Here is a 14,663-nt window from a genome sequence, read left to right as displayed (position 1 = left end):
TTACTACTTACGTTTAAGATGGTTTTAATTCTATAGTATCATTTTGTATACACATATATGATCCTTTTTGTATTTTTGTTTATCAATATGTAATTAGTACTCGTATGCCCTTGTATTTAAGATTTAATTTTGTCAGACGTTAAAGACAATCCTCCGTTCAAAAATGATATTATTATCAACGATTATTATATCAATTCAACGATACCATTAATATACTACGATATATTAATATTTCTATTTTGTAGAAGAAGTTTGGTATATTTATCAACGCTAGATCCAATATAAATTATCAATTACCATAAAGTGAGTATTTAGACAATTTCCCAGTGCCAACTATATAAGCGTGTTTACCATGCAACTATAAAGATCAATACATGAATGTTTGATAATTTATTCCCAACTTCAACATTTGCTGATTCAAACTATTTATGCTCTAAGTCAAAAGTTGCATGTCTCTATAAAACTACGAATTTATATGATTATATTTATTCATAACAACAGGTCAGGTTTCTAAGTAATAATAAACTTACGGTTAAAAAGTTAAAGTTTCCACATTAGGTATAAAATAATCAGGTTCTATTTATTTTGGGGTGTGTATTCGAGAGGCTTTGGGACGTTCTGGCCCAAAACAAAGTTTGTCTTTAATAACCAAGGCGATATTAGAAACGTCCAGAAGAATTTCCTTTGGGATATCAGCTTATGAGGGTTATTTTGTATCGTATTACAGTCTGTATTACAGGATTTTTACAACTTTTTTAAATTTTTGTGTTAGTTTGGTTGTGATATAATTAACTTTCAAATTACAGTTATTTTCTTTTTAAGAGTCGGTATCGAATTCATTGTAGAAGTCTTTATGTAAACAAATTGTTACGGTTTATTTTTAAACACCTTTTTTTACTTTCACAGTCTTAGAAAATAGTATTTCTATCATAAGAAAAGATCTGAAATACATATGGCAGCTAAACAATCACTGCAAATTAAAAAGTAATAACTCAAACACATATTTTCTTTTTGAATTTCATGATGGTGTGGCCTCTGGATCGTCTGAATTAACATATAGTGGTTTAAATTACCTTGTTCTGTCCAAAACGATCCTATGTAGTTCGTAGTGACTACAGCTGTTTCGTGCTGCAGGAGCACATCTTCAGGTCGGGAGAATGTCAAGCAGTCATTAGATATTCCTCATGATGGAGTTCGTCAAAAGTTTATAGTAGTAAATAAATAACATAGACACGACATAAAAACACAAAAACACGAAACTGAACATTTAACACTGGTCGACCAGGTGGTACGAAAGCTGTTTCTTTCGTGTTTTCTTTTTGAGAATAAAAAATTTACGTAAAGTTAAAAAAATGGATCGTTAACGAAATATTTGCTATTTCGCTTTTTTGTTTCATTTTTATATTCCAAAAACTATTTAATTTATCTTCATGAAATTAGGTAGGTAAAATATTTTCTATCATTTCAGCCTCTGGATTGCTTATATAATCAAATAAATAGTAAATTCTTACCTTAGCAATCCTTATTATAGTTGTCCGATATTAATTTCGAACCCGTAGGTTCATCTTCAGTCGGAAGTTTAGGTAGTTAAATAAATGTTAAATAAATGTAGGTAGGTAATAAATGTTTGTTTCTAAAATCCACCCGATGGGTTAATGTCAACATTTCTACGAAACCCATCGGGTGGATTTTAGAATAAACATATTTGGTCTACCTAAACTTCCGACTGAAGATGAACCTACGGGTTCGAAATTAATATCGGACAACTATAATAAGGATTGCTAAGGTAAGAATTTACTATTTATTTAATAAAATATTTTACTAAGTCTTAATCAATTTCAGAAAGAACAATCATATAAATGTGTTTTAAAAGTGGTGGCCATTTTTTTTATTTTATAACTAAGATTACAACAAAAATTAAGCTTTAATGAAAAGAACTTCAAAGATACTTTTATTTAGCACTACAAATTCCCTACTAAATGACACCAAGTACAAAAAGATGATATGATTAACAGCTGAGAAATCAAGATTTTGAGTTGTACTGGCCAGACAAATAGACCATGAGCCACCAATATGAAACCCTCCCCCCCCCCGTGGGAATTTATGACTTATACTTTTTTTTGTTGGTATTACCTACCAGATTAATAATTCAGTTGTTTGCCTCTTTTAAATTACAGCGTATTCCGGAAAATAAAGAAAAACTTTTAAATTTAAAAACTGTTTTATTTAAATTACATAAGGATAGCCTGCGTTAATTACTGGTGAAATATTTTTTTATTGACTTCTTCAGTATGTATTCAAAGGCTTCAATTGAAAATAAAAAAAGTTAATAAAATACCCCCGCTGCAGCAAACCTGCAGGCAATGCGGATTTCAAATTGGCCTGAATTGATTTTCAATTAAATCTATTTAAATAACATTAGATTTAACGAGTACCTCTAGGAAAGAGATTTTAAGAGATTCTATTTAAATTAAATAAATTTTATTGAGAAATTGTTTACGTAAATTTTACTGGAATGTAAGGTTCTAGTAAAATTAACGTATAAAACTTCGTTTTCCTCGTATCAAAATCGGAATTGCGACAGTAATTTTCCTTTTAAATTTCTTTAAAATAATGTGCTGATTGATATGGGTTGTCTTTACAAACATTTAAGTTACTCTTAGCAACCCTGTTTGTAGGTGGGGGGTGAATTTCAAAATATCACCAAAAAGAACCTTACATTACCCTAGAAACGTGTATTGAAGCTTGTTTGAATTTATGCATATTTGTGCAGAGACCATTCATTATTTAGCAGGTTAACCCGTTGTTCCTTATTTTTACCATTAGCTAGGATTTTTTTCCAATCCCGTGGGATCTTGATTTTTGACCTCTCATTAAAAACGTGTCTCCAAATCCCCTTCTCCCTTTCAATGTTTTTAATAGATACACCTAAATAGGTATCCGTAATAAAGTATATCCTTCTGAATTTCGGAAAACGGCTGAAGGCAATCTGTGCTAGTTCACCAGAGGTTTCTGGAATATTAGTAAGAACCTAAAAGTAAGCCATACCGTCAATTACATACATACATTCTTCAATCTTGGAAGGTTCGTCTACTATATACCCTTGTTCTCCAAAGCATGGAGCAGTTTGGCCTTTTCTGTTTTTGTTGGGCATCCATCGGTATTGGCTAATGCCCATGGTCCTGGATCTAATGGGTATGTCATCAGCTGCTCAAGGTTAATATCACATTCCTGAGACAGCAGTAAAACTCCAGAAAAATATTTCTTTTAGCTCATATCTCAACTAATCTGTTTGCATGCAGCTTTCCCTAGATTATCTACATTGAGTAAATTGTCTTCCACCGATTCGGGTACAGGTCTTCCAGCTGATAAACAGACCATCTAGGAATTCTGATCACGGTTTTCAACTTAAAGCAGAATAATGCATTGTTCAAAAGCATCAAGTACAGTACTTGCAAAATACTTTGCTCACTTCATTCATTTTATTTGCTTGCATGTCACTGTGAGAACAATCTGATGACTTCACCATAATTGAATTTTCAAATTCTAACTAGCTGTGGGCCCGTCCTACGTCAGGAATCAACTAATCAAATCAAATCAAACTAAAAAATCTATACTAAAGGACCCATGCTGCGCTGCAGCGTTAAAAAAATATCATATCTGAGAAATAATCAAATTGATTATTTTTGATTGTGTAATACAGTATCTTAAACTTAACTGATTCAAACGATCAATAGCTCAAATTAAAGCCTATAATTGACTGATTATTTTGAGTCTAAAACATATAAAAAAAACGTAAACAGTACTGGAGCTATTGATATTCAATCATAGAAAAACCTTATAATTTTTTTTATGTTGGATGTTCACCTTGCGTTTGCTTGAAAACCGTCCGATTTGAATAACTAATATCTTAAATGCAAGCCGGTATTTCACTGAAGGTTCTTAGACCAAAATATATAGGGTTATATAATTACAAATGGTAAAATACTGCACAATTTAAATTGAAATACGAATTAAAAAATATATCAAACCTATGTTTTTCGGTTGAGTAATAAAGTAGATAAATATACGATGATGCTTGATGTGAAATATATGTGTGCATACTACCAATTTAAGACCTCAATCATGAAGATCGGACGTGTAGAAGAGCCAAAGAAACTCGGAAAAGAAAAAAAAACAAATTTAACTCCCTTTAGAAATACATGGGGGGTAAATTTAATTTACGTATAAGCCGAGTGGGACTGTCGATAAATATATACTGATGCTTGATGTGAAATCTGTCCGTGCATACCTTCAATTTGAGACCTCAATAATGAAAATCGGGTGGGTAGAAGCGCCAAACTAACTCGGAAAAGAAAAACCAAATTTAACTCCCATAAGAAATACATGGGAAAAAAGGTTGTTTACGTATAAGCCGAGTGGGACTGTAGGCAACTATATGCCGATGCTTGATGTGAAATCTGTGCGTTAATACCTTCAATTTGAGACCTCAATCATGAAAATCGGTCAGGTTGTAGAGCCAAACGAACTCGCTAAAGAAAAACCATTTTTTTAAATATATATATTCATGATATTTTCGTGTTTTCCGGAACATGCTGTAATTTACAAGTGGCAAACACCTAAAACCTTAAAGTACATGTCAATACAAACCAAAAAATGTATATGTCGAAAATTCCCACCGGGGGGGGGGGGGGAGGGGGGTAAACGCCAGCCTCCGCTCTAAAAATAATGCCAAGCAGTTCGCCTCATTTTGCACCTAAAGATTTTTAATTCACAGCTATTTTTTCATAGATCTTTTTGGACTTGGTATTGTTTAATAGGGAATTTAAAATCCTAAATAATATAGTACATGCCATTCTTTTATAAAATCAACCACTATTTTAGCAGTTTGAGCTATACAAATTCAATTACCGCCATTTTGAAACCTAAAAGAGTGTTTAATAATTTTTTTTATGAAATAAATTACAACTTGATAAGGATGTACACAAAATGTAATAGATATATCTAAAATAATTTCTGAGATATAAATTACAAAGTAAATGTTAATATCTAGGTTTAATTTTGAGCACACAAAAACAAAATGGTGGATATCTTAATAATGAGGTATTTTTAAAATCTAAATATTTCTTGATTTTCGTTTTATTTTGACCACTTTAATCTATTCCTAAATTCTTTGTACTTACCTACAGGACACACTGTATAGACAGCTATTGTAAAAATCTACAAAAGTGCAATATTTCATAATTTCCTAAAATTTAGGATTTTTTTCAATAGCCTAGTTTTATCTTCGTTGAGTGTAATTAATAGATTATGATTTTAGTTTAACAAGAAACCACTATTACATTTTATCGAATTTGAATTCATGTTTTTCTGGGCATTAGTTCTTAATTATTTTAATTACTAAAGAAAGTCTCATAATTATGTAAAACAATATAAAATAATTAACCACTACTACGTGAATTCATAATTATTTAGTTTTTGCTTTTAGACAATTCAATTTTGAAAACAATCCACAAAGCTCTCAAATCATTACAACTTCCCTTTGACCATCAAAGTTCAAGATTCAACATCTAAGACACAGATTAATTGGACACAGTTATCTCTAGTTCGATCTAAGTTGAGTCCCCTTGATGCTTGTTTCATTTCAAACTACCATCAAACTATTGATCCGATTTCTTACATTTTTTTACAATACACCTCCAGCTGTATTTTTTAAATTTAATTTGTTTACAATACATATTAACCTTTCAACTGACAATATAAGTTTTTTTCAATATTCACTCTAAAACTACAATTAATTGTAAGTTGGCAATATTTTATTAACACAGCCCACGGCATACAAGTATAATATTACTTTATCCCTTTAACCTATGGGCAATTTTAATATTTCATACGTAAATTGATACGTAAATTCATACGTGAACATTTCTCAATGTGTGTGTATTGCTGTTTCATGTAGAAAATCAACAATTTTGTATCAACTACTGGTAAATCTATCTAGACATACCCAATGATCATATTAATTTCATTTTCAGAAGGTCACTCACTTTTATTGGTTCATTCTGATAATATTCGGCAAAATATTTATTACGCTTCCATTTTTATAAAAAATATTTGTGGAATTTAAAGGAAAAACCACTTAGCCTCGATTGTTTTAACGTTGTCTATCGTGCAACATGTTATAGTATTTAATATGTCCTATGACACTTTTTATTGGTCATTCCCTGGTCCGTTTTTAGTCTAGATACCTATCGATAATTTTGATATTTAATATCATAATAATGTATCAATACGAATTAATATATGAATAATAAATTATTAATAACTTGACAACTGTATTTTAATTTTTTGTGTCAACTAATTTTACATTGAAATAAGCGAATATTTTCATCCATTCCCTAGTATTTTTTTACCTTTGTTATGATTAAACCATCAACCATCAATGATCAAATTCGAGTACTACCCCTTTCCCCACACGTAACCAACTTTAGTGATAATAAGTTTCGGAAGTGCCTTGGCTATTACCTTGGAGACAAAACTTGCAAGTTTCCAATTTGGTCCTTATTGTCAATAGTTGCAAGACCAGGAGGTGATTACTACAAGTTCAACAATTCAAATAATATTTGTTGAAACTTTACGGAAAAATATTTAATAAAGTGTTATAGTTGACAAGCTTTGACTAAGATAATGATAAACAATTACATTATGAATAGTCTTATCGATTGGTCTCTTACTAAGGGTAAATACTTAATATCGTTTAGGACGTTCAGTTGGTGTTTCAAGCACATAAGGCAACATAAAAAATATATGTTTACATAACGTATCTAAATAGTGCTTATTACCATAGTGTATGCTTGAAACTTTACAAAGTGAATGATTTTACTGATTGTTACTAGGCACATTTAAGGTACTAGAATTCAGACTTAAAATCACCCTAAAGCCACTCCCTAGCAGCAAAAATTCCGCATAAGTCAATTTCTAGTTTTTCCTTCTACTAAAGTTTAAATAAAACTGGTTCACAAACCACTAGAAACAAAATGTCGTCCGTCTACACATTTCATCAGTCGTTGAATTTAATCCAGATCACTTTGAGTCCATCAAAAAGAAAGACGACGCAAAACAAGCTATTTCAACGCGGAATTGATTTTCATTTCATTTCCACTGGGGTAGAAGTAACTTAAATATCACCACCATTAAGAGTGACTATCAAAGCGCGAATTATTCCAACGCGCGCCCACAAATGTCAATATAGACAAAGACAAAGATAGCCACAGTGACGTCAACAATGGTGACGTGCTGTGACGTCATTTCCTTCCATTACCGGTCTATTGGTAGGTAATGGTCTTAGTACCAAAGTACACTGCGCACTTCTCTACTAGTATACCAATATACCAGTGTATGCAATTTGCATTACTAAAAACATAAAAAAGTATGAATTAGACATTGTTTTACTTGTTAACAAGACTCGTAGCTTTTGAGTTTAGTTAGTTTAGTCTCACTATACAGGGTGTTTTGAAACTTGCTTCTTTATTTATGTAAAAACTGCAATATATATAGAAATATACAGTTTGCGAGAATCATCTATTGACTGATAAGAATTATTTGATTAATCTATTGTAAGGTGTTTAAAGGTAAAGGGAGAATGGAAACTTAACGTTGAATTCTTGTCAATTATTGTGGCCTCTACATAAATAGATGATTCCCGCAAACTGCATGTTTCTATCTATTGAGGTTTTTTACGTAAATAAAGAAGCAAGTACAAAACACCCTGTATATGTTAAGAGATTGGGCGCTTCTTTTCAACTCTGCATTCGTCCAATCCCATGCGCCAGTAAAAGGTATGTTATAAGCAAAACATGGGATAAAACCAGATTATGTCCAAAGAATAAATTACTAATGACTAATACATTTTGAAATTATTAACCAGTTGTATATTGCACTGATAAACTTTTAGTAGTACAGGTATGCGAACCGACGACGTCACTGCCTTGGGTTTAGTCTCTAACACAGACTGAACTACCGACACCTAAAAGCTTTAATGTATGAAATCGCTTTTAAATTATTCCTAGGAATTTCCATCCCATTGATCCCACTTTATACATATTAGTTTATTTGTTAGTACCAAGAAAAAAATAACCTTTTTAATCGTACACTTTCCAGATAATATCTTTGACATATATTTTATTACATTTTTGGGTTAAACTGTATACACTATTTTACTACATTTTGCACACTACTGTACACTAACTATTAGTTTTAGGTTGTAGGAGCTGATTTTTAAAATCAACAATTAAAAACTTAAAGTAAGTCTATGAGGAATGTTTTTAATAACTTAAGTATTCGAATCAATCATTAACAAATGGATGTATTAATGAATGAATAGTATAACTATTGATCGATGAAGCATCTAAAGAGACGAAGTCGTTTTCAGCAGCGACAATGACAAATAGTTACGTCATTTCTCCCCATTTCCTGACGGTATTCACATAATGGCCTTTGAGGTCAACACTCCTCTTCTATATTTGTCACGCATTTTAACATTCTCCTTTATGATTCCTCTTCAGTTTTTAAATAAAAAATTGGCCACCGCACAATATAATAAATCATCATATTATTAACAAATTTTTCCCTGAATTTAATTTAGAACCATCAAGTGAGTGGTAACTCATTTAATTTTCCTCAAAGTCTTCGCTTGTTGTAATGCTAGATTTCCTTTAATTTCCTCTACTGTCAATCAAATATATTTGGAAAGATTCTTCAAGTCAGTTATTGTGTCCATTATTGTTGTTCTATGTTCAAGACCCCGAAGGTGAGCTCTTGATGTAGAGAGAGAGAGAGAGCGGGAGAGAGAGAGAGAGAGAGAGAGAGCTTCTTGGTGGTCATTCCAGACAGTTACAGACAAACGACTTGTAGAGATATGTTGAGAATTATGTTTTTCTATTTGTTATGATTCTATGTTCCAGACCACGAGGGCGAGCTGGTGTTTAAGCGTGGGCTTCTCTACAAAGGTATCTACTGGCCTTCATTGACCAACAGCTTCAGAGAGTGTCATCTAGAACTGAGCTATCAGAGATACTCTCATAGACAACGACAGAAGAGCCTTATCATCGTCAACCTCGTGGATATGATGCTGAAGGCAGTTTTGGCTGGTTAGTTCCTTTAGAGATTATTGTCTTTAGATTATTATCTAGTTAATATTGAGATATTTCATTTATTCTTAAATCCTTATCTTCCGAGATAAATATTTCGTTAAGTTGGCAAAATTGCTGGCCAAAGTTTTAGATGCGGTAAAAATTATCAATCTTCAGAAGTTTGAAGATCATCTCCTGAATACGAAAATTAGACTGTCTATTTTAAACGAAGCATACCATTTACGAGTAGTTAAATATCTTTTGCTATTTTATTATTTATATTTATGAAAATTAGGGACACGGCAGATTTGGTGGTAGATCTTTGTCCTGCAGATCTAAGTTAAAATTATATTAATCTGTGGTGGTTTTACCGTGTCTTGGTGGATTGTGTATTGTTGTAAATACTTTCATATTAGTGTGGTTAATTGTATGAAACGACCCTCTGATCCTAGATTCGCCTCAAATAAGCAAGTATATTCCATTATTTTAATTGTTTTCCATTTTCTCAATCCAATACATTTTATAATTTAAAAAAGAATAATTAATATTTGGTGATTTACAGATTCCCAAAAGTTTGATCTATTTTAGACGCCCGAATAAAGTAAGCAGTAAATTTCTGACTATAAAATAAATACTTTGCTCGATTTTACAATCGACAAATATTTGCCTTTTATTTTACCAAAAGGAATACAGTAATTCTAAGCTACTGTGGTTCTTTAAGATAAAATTATAGAGGTAATCAATTTTATCCAAAAGACAGGTTGTCGCATAATTATCCAACATTACAACAAACTCTAAAGAATTTCCTTTGTAAAGAGGATTACGTTAATTTCAGTAATTAATTTTACAACTAACTCTGTCTGCTTTGTGATTTATTCTCACGGACACTTTAAGTAATGGCGCTCGTGTCCTTTCTTCCTTTTCCCCAGAAAGTTTGTTAACTTTATGTTAACAGTTGTATGTCTCATACAGTTGTACGAGAAAAGTTCTTTAAAGTAAAAGACAAACAGGTACATTTGGAGAACAATTCCTTATATTTTAGTGTGCAAAATTCAACTATCAGTCAGAGCCTTGTTATCTGTATGTTTTGTCGTACCACAATATTTAAAACATTATTATTAAGTTTAATCAAACAATCCTACAAAAATATAATTTTATAATAAAACGTTTTGAAGAACTGTTTTAAAATATCAAACAGTTTTACTATTTCCAATTTTATTCATGCTTTAGAGTTGTTGTCGAGCAAATGGGAAAAAGTATGTTGGTTACTAAATCCAACCAGGTTAATTTTTATAAAAAAAATGGCCAAAATAAAACATTATTTTATGACAAATAATGTAGGCCTACCATCTAACGTACAACAGTGTGTGTAGCTATGCTACAATGTGGGTTTAATGGTAATGTAAACGTCTAAATAATTTAACATAAAAATCACCTAAGCTGGGAAACAAACTACTTATTGGATGTAATTCGAAAAGCTGTAGAAAATATTTAATATATCACAAATCAGCTGATAGTTGTCCTCTTTCTTTTATATAGTGTTGTGGGTGGTGCTCAACGGTTCCGTACAACCCCGGGATCTAGAGTCAGCTGTCTGGTCCACTCTCATGATGACGCTGAACCTTGCAGTCTGTCTGCTGGGCTGGTGGAGGTGCTTCGCCAACAAATACCTTCACTGGGCCGCAGTCTTCACGTGGGCTCTGCTCAACATACAAGGTAAGCATACGATGGTCCAAAAACGTGTATTTGTGTTTTTAACTGAAAAATGTTGTGACAACAATTTGTAATCCGTAAAATGGTTTGAGTACCTAGAAGTGATCTTTGGTTTCTATGTTGTCAATATAGTCTAGCTTCTTAGGTTGGACCATCTACAAACTACAGATCATCATGCAGTCGATATTTGGCTTCATTTAAAGGTCTCAAATACAGTTTCAAATGAACACAAGAGAAAAGAACAGAAGAATCACACAATAATGAGATTTATTTATGTTTTATTTTTTTAACTCGTGACTGAATAATTGTAACAAATAAAATATTTAAGATAATACTAACTGTATTATTTTGGAGAAAATTGTCTGTAATATTACTCTAAAATTTTCTAAGGAAAGTGTGTTAATACAACAAATTCTTTTACTCCATACTCCAAGAGTGAACCTATTAATTACGGAAAGCAAACACTAGTGATTTTAACCCTCTGCCTTGACTGTAACCGTAAACCTAGGAACTAGCCCTCTCAATAGTATTTATATAAAACCATGTAAGCCTACACCTCTCTACGAGCTTTTAGTGTTCTATCTAAATATACATTTAATTTATTTTTTTATTTGTTATAGGAAGAAAAACTACTTTATCCGATACGAGCGGCTATTTACTGTGGATATGTCTATGGAATATGTGCCATTAACTAATGCATAGACGTAAAATAACAGACTATCATTATTTCAACGAAAGTTGCCATTTGGGTTGGTGGGCGGAACTCCCTCATTAGACAACATTGTGTCAGCTTCCGAAACTTACGGTCTTCTACTTGCTTATTTTATCTCCTTTTCCATTTGCTTATTTTACTTTCTAATTTATTTGGCCAATGTATTAGACATATAATAATATACTAGTGGCTTGAAGGGACATAAGTCCATGAAAAGCTCAAATGTAAAACAAACTATTGTAATACAGTATAAACAAACTTAAATAAATCTAATACATATATCAGATATATATCCCAGTACAACATATCTTTTGTTTAAAAAATAGTTTGTTGTTTATCTTTGTTTGCTTTTGTTGAAGTTATTTTTAATAAATAATTTAAATTACTCCAAAGGTTTAACTCTGCTAAAGGCAGCAAACATGTTTGTGAATAGATATTAGTTTACTAAGGTAGTTTTGGTCTTTTGATAATAAAAAGGCTTTCCTGATTAAAATATTGGAAATTGTCTTCGTCATATATGAAAAAGCAAATAAAGGTGTGTTGAGATAAGCTTAGTTCATCGTTAAAACCGCTAAATTAGCACCCCGACCCAGTTATTATTTCTAAGTGCATGCTCCTTTTGTAAACACTACAATAAATCTCAAATTAAAAATGTTAGTAAGTATACAAAAAGGTGTAGAATAAATCTTTAACAAATGTTTTGAAATCAAAACAAAGCAGAAGTTTTCAACAATCTTGAATCGATTATTATTTAGTCAATGTAGTAATTTCATGTTGAACATACCTTCAACACAACAATAAACGTTAAGTTAGAAGAAAACAAACTTCATAATTTCTTTCAGCCATTCTAAGTTTAATTCCTTTGATTAGAGCCATCTCCTATGATTCTACTACTTATCATACGCTTAACTAATTTACTTAAAAATACACAAGTTTGCCAACTGCACAGTAAAATAATTGATTTCACCATTCTAAGACGTAACTAAAAGTATTTATTATTATATATAGGCCTCAACCTAAAGTTATCCCTGGTTTTATATAGTATACAGTACATCGCAGAATTGACTGGCAAATTAGTAATCCAAATGTCATATTGCCTACTGGCTTAATGATAAATCACGATCAGCTGTATTGAAGTAAACAAAAATCAGCAGTAAATGGCTTCTAATGCTATTCTTATGGAGAACATTTTAAGTTATATCTAATTTTGTGTTAAGATTTAAGGAATTTCACTATTTTTCCCGCCGTCCCGGAGTCGGGACCTTTAATTTGAGCCCTCTCCCGTCTTTCTACGACTTCCCAGTCGCCCACAATTTTGACGCAAAGAATCGGCTTACGTAATTAATATATAGATAGATAGATAGATGGATGGATAGATAGATAGATAGATAGATGGATAGATAGATAGATAGATGGATAGATAGATAGATTTAGGCAATATTTTACTCAAACATAACTGAAGTAGAACCATCATCATTTGCCATTGGAGGATACGAAATGGTTTTACTACCATAAGTTGTTACCTGTTCAAGAAGTAAGAAATGCAATATATATCACGTATAAAACCATTTTGTTGATTTAAACAGTAGTATAAGTGGTACAACTAACACTATTCGTTCAGTGTGGTATTTATTGCTCTAAAGTAAATTGTAATTGTTGCTAACCAAGCCTTAATAAACATATTTAAAAGTATATTTTTCCCCCAAAATAGGAAGATAATATTATTTGTCGTGCTACCAGAACAATGCATAAGTACAATGTATTAGTTTGCCGATAAATTATGGTTGAAAAGTAGGGAACTTCTTTTTTTTTCTTTTAATACATATATGTATTTCAAAATACTGTATAGCTAATATTTATTTGCATCTGTTTCAAATATATTTAAGGATCAAATTATTTACTTTATTACATTTGCAATTTAAATTAAAAATTGCTGATACATTCATTTCAGATATTTAAATACTATGTTAATATGGGTTCAATTCCGAATAAGACCCTAGTTTCCTAGGATAATGAAGATGGGACACAAAAAAAACTGTATAACTGTAGGCACGTACTAATACTTTTTTGACACTTAACCATGTTGACTTGAATGAGTGCATAAACAAAATTGAGGAGGTTGGACTGATTGTAGTCATAAATTAGTTTTGGAATATGTAACAGTTACGCACATAATCCTACAGAATCTGTTGATCTAAACAAGTTGGAACACGTGAAATCAATCGTGCTAAACAAATATATTGAGGTACTCAACGGGTTTTCTTTTTATTTGCGATTACAGCAATCGCCCCTTTTTGATTTTAATCATTTACTCAAGAATTTATTAAAATTAAATACCTCAAATGCTTTAGAAAATCTTTGTATTTTAAAAGAATTATTTCAAATTTTAGATAAGCTGATTAACGAATAAGTCACTTGATATTAAAGCCGCAAATCTTTGGAGTTCTAGGATCTCACTGAGCCTAATTCTCTAAAGCTTTTCTGATTTGACATTTAACTTATGATATTTCCTCATCATCATTCCTTTAACCTGGCAACGCTAGTGATTTTGTGTTTACCAACTTGCCTAAATATTTTTCATTGCTAATGTTTAGGTACACTGTAGAGATTAACACTTGGTAGTATCGTCTACTCTACTTTTGCTAATTTATAATGATGTTGTTTGAATCGAAGAGAATGCATTTCTGTTTACCATTGCAAGATATGACATTGAAATATTTACATGTCTGTATTATTTATTTGTTATGATATTTATATTTTCGTGTAAAAATATGAGTTTAATTTATAATATCATTTTTGTATAACTTGGAGATAAAATTGGCCCCTTGTGTGTTATACATTTTTATATTTATTTCCAAGAAATACACATATTTTTACTTCATGATCATTTTCGATTGGAAAATTTATCTTCTTTCTATGCCAATATCTAAATATATCATTTGTTTAAACCACAACGAACCTGAAGTGATTAATAATCAATATACTTACTGAACGAAAATATCCCTCCCTTATACAATGTTTCTTGGTGACATCCCCCATCCAGGAACCGGAAATGATCATTAGAGATTTGCTAGCTCGTTATACAAGAAGGTTGTTTTTTACATTTC

The 14,663-nt window shown here is 31.3% G+C and overlaps 1 protein-coding gene across 1 annotated transcript in view; it reads left to right on the top strand.

Moving 5' to 3' along the window:
* Nucleotides 1–14,663, top strand: part of LOC128991511 (adenylyl cyclase 78C-like) — a 178,129-nt gene that overhangs the window by 140,029 nt on the left and 23,437 nt on the right. Inside the window, exons 9-10 of the mRNA XM_054414450.1 lie at nt 8,964–9,149; nt 10,671–10,847. Coding sequence (XP_054270425.1) covers nt 8,964–9,149; nt 10,671–10,847 — 363 coding nt within the window. The remainder of the gene's footprint in view (nt 1–8,963; nt 9,150–10,670; nt 10,848–14,663) is intronic.

Source organism: Macrosteles quadrilineatus, unplaced genomic scaffold, assembly GCF_028750875.1.
Source record: "Macrosteles quadrilineatus isolate MER2022 unplaced genomic scaffold, UCM_ALF_1.0 Scaffold_4__1_contigs__length_99947679, whole genome shotgun sequence".
NCBI lineage: Eukaryota > Metazoa > Arthropoda > Insecta > Hemiptera > Cicadellidae > Macrosteles > Macrosteles quadrilineatus.
The sequence above is the reverse complement of the archived record's forward strand: the minus strand, read 5'-3'. Positions and strand labels throughout refer to the sequence as shown.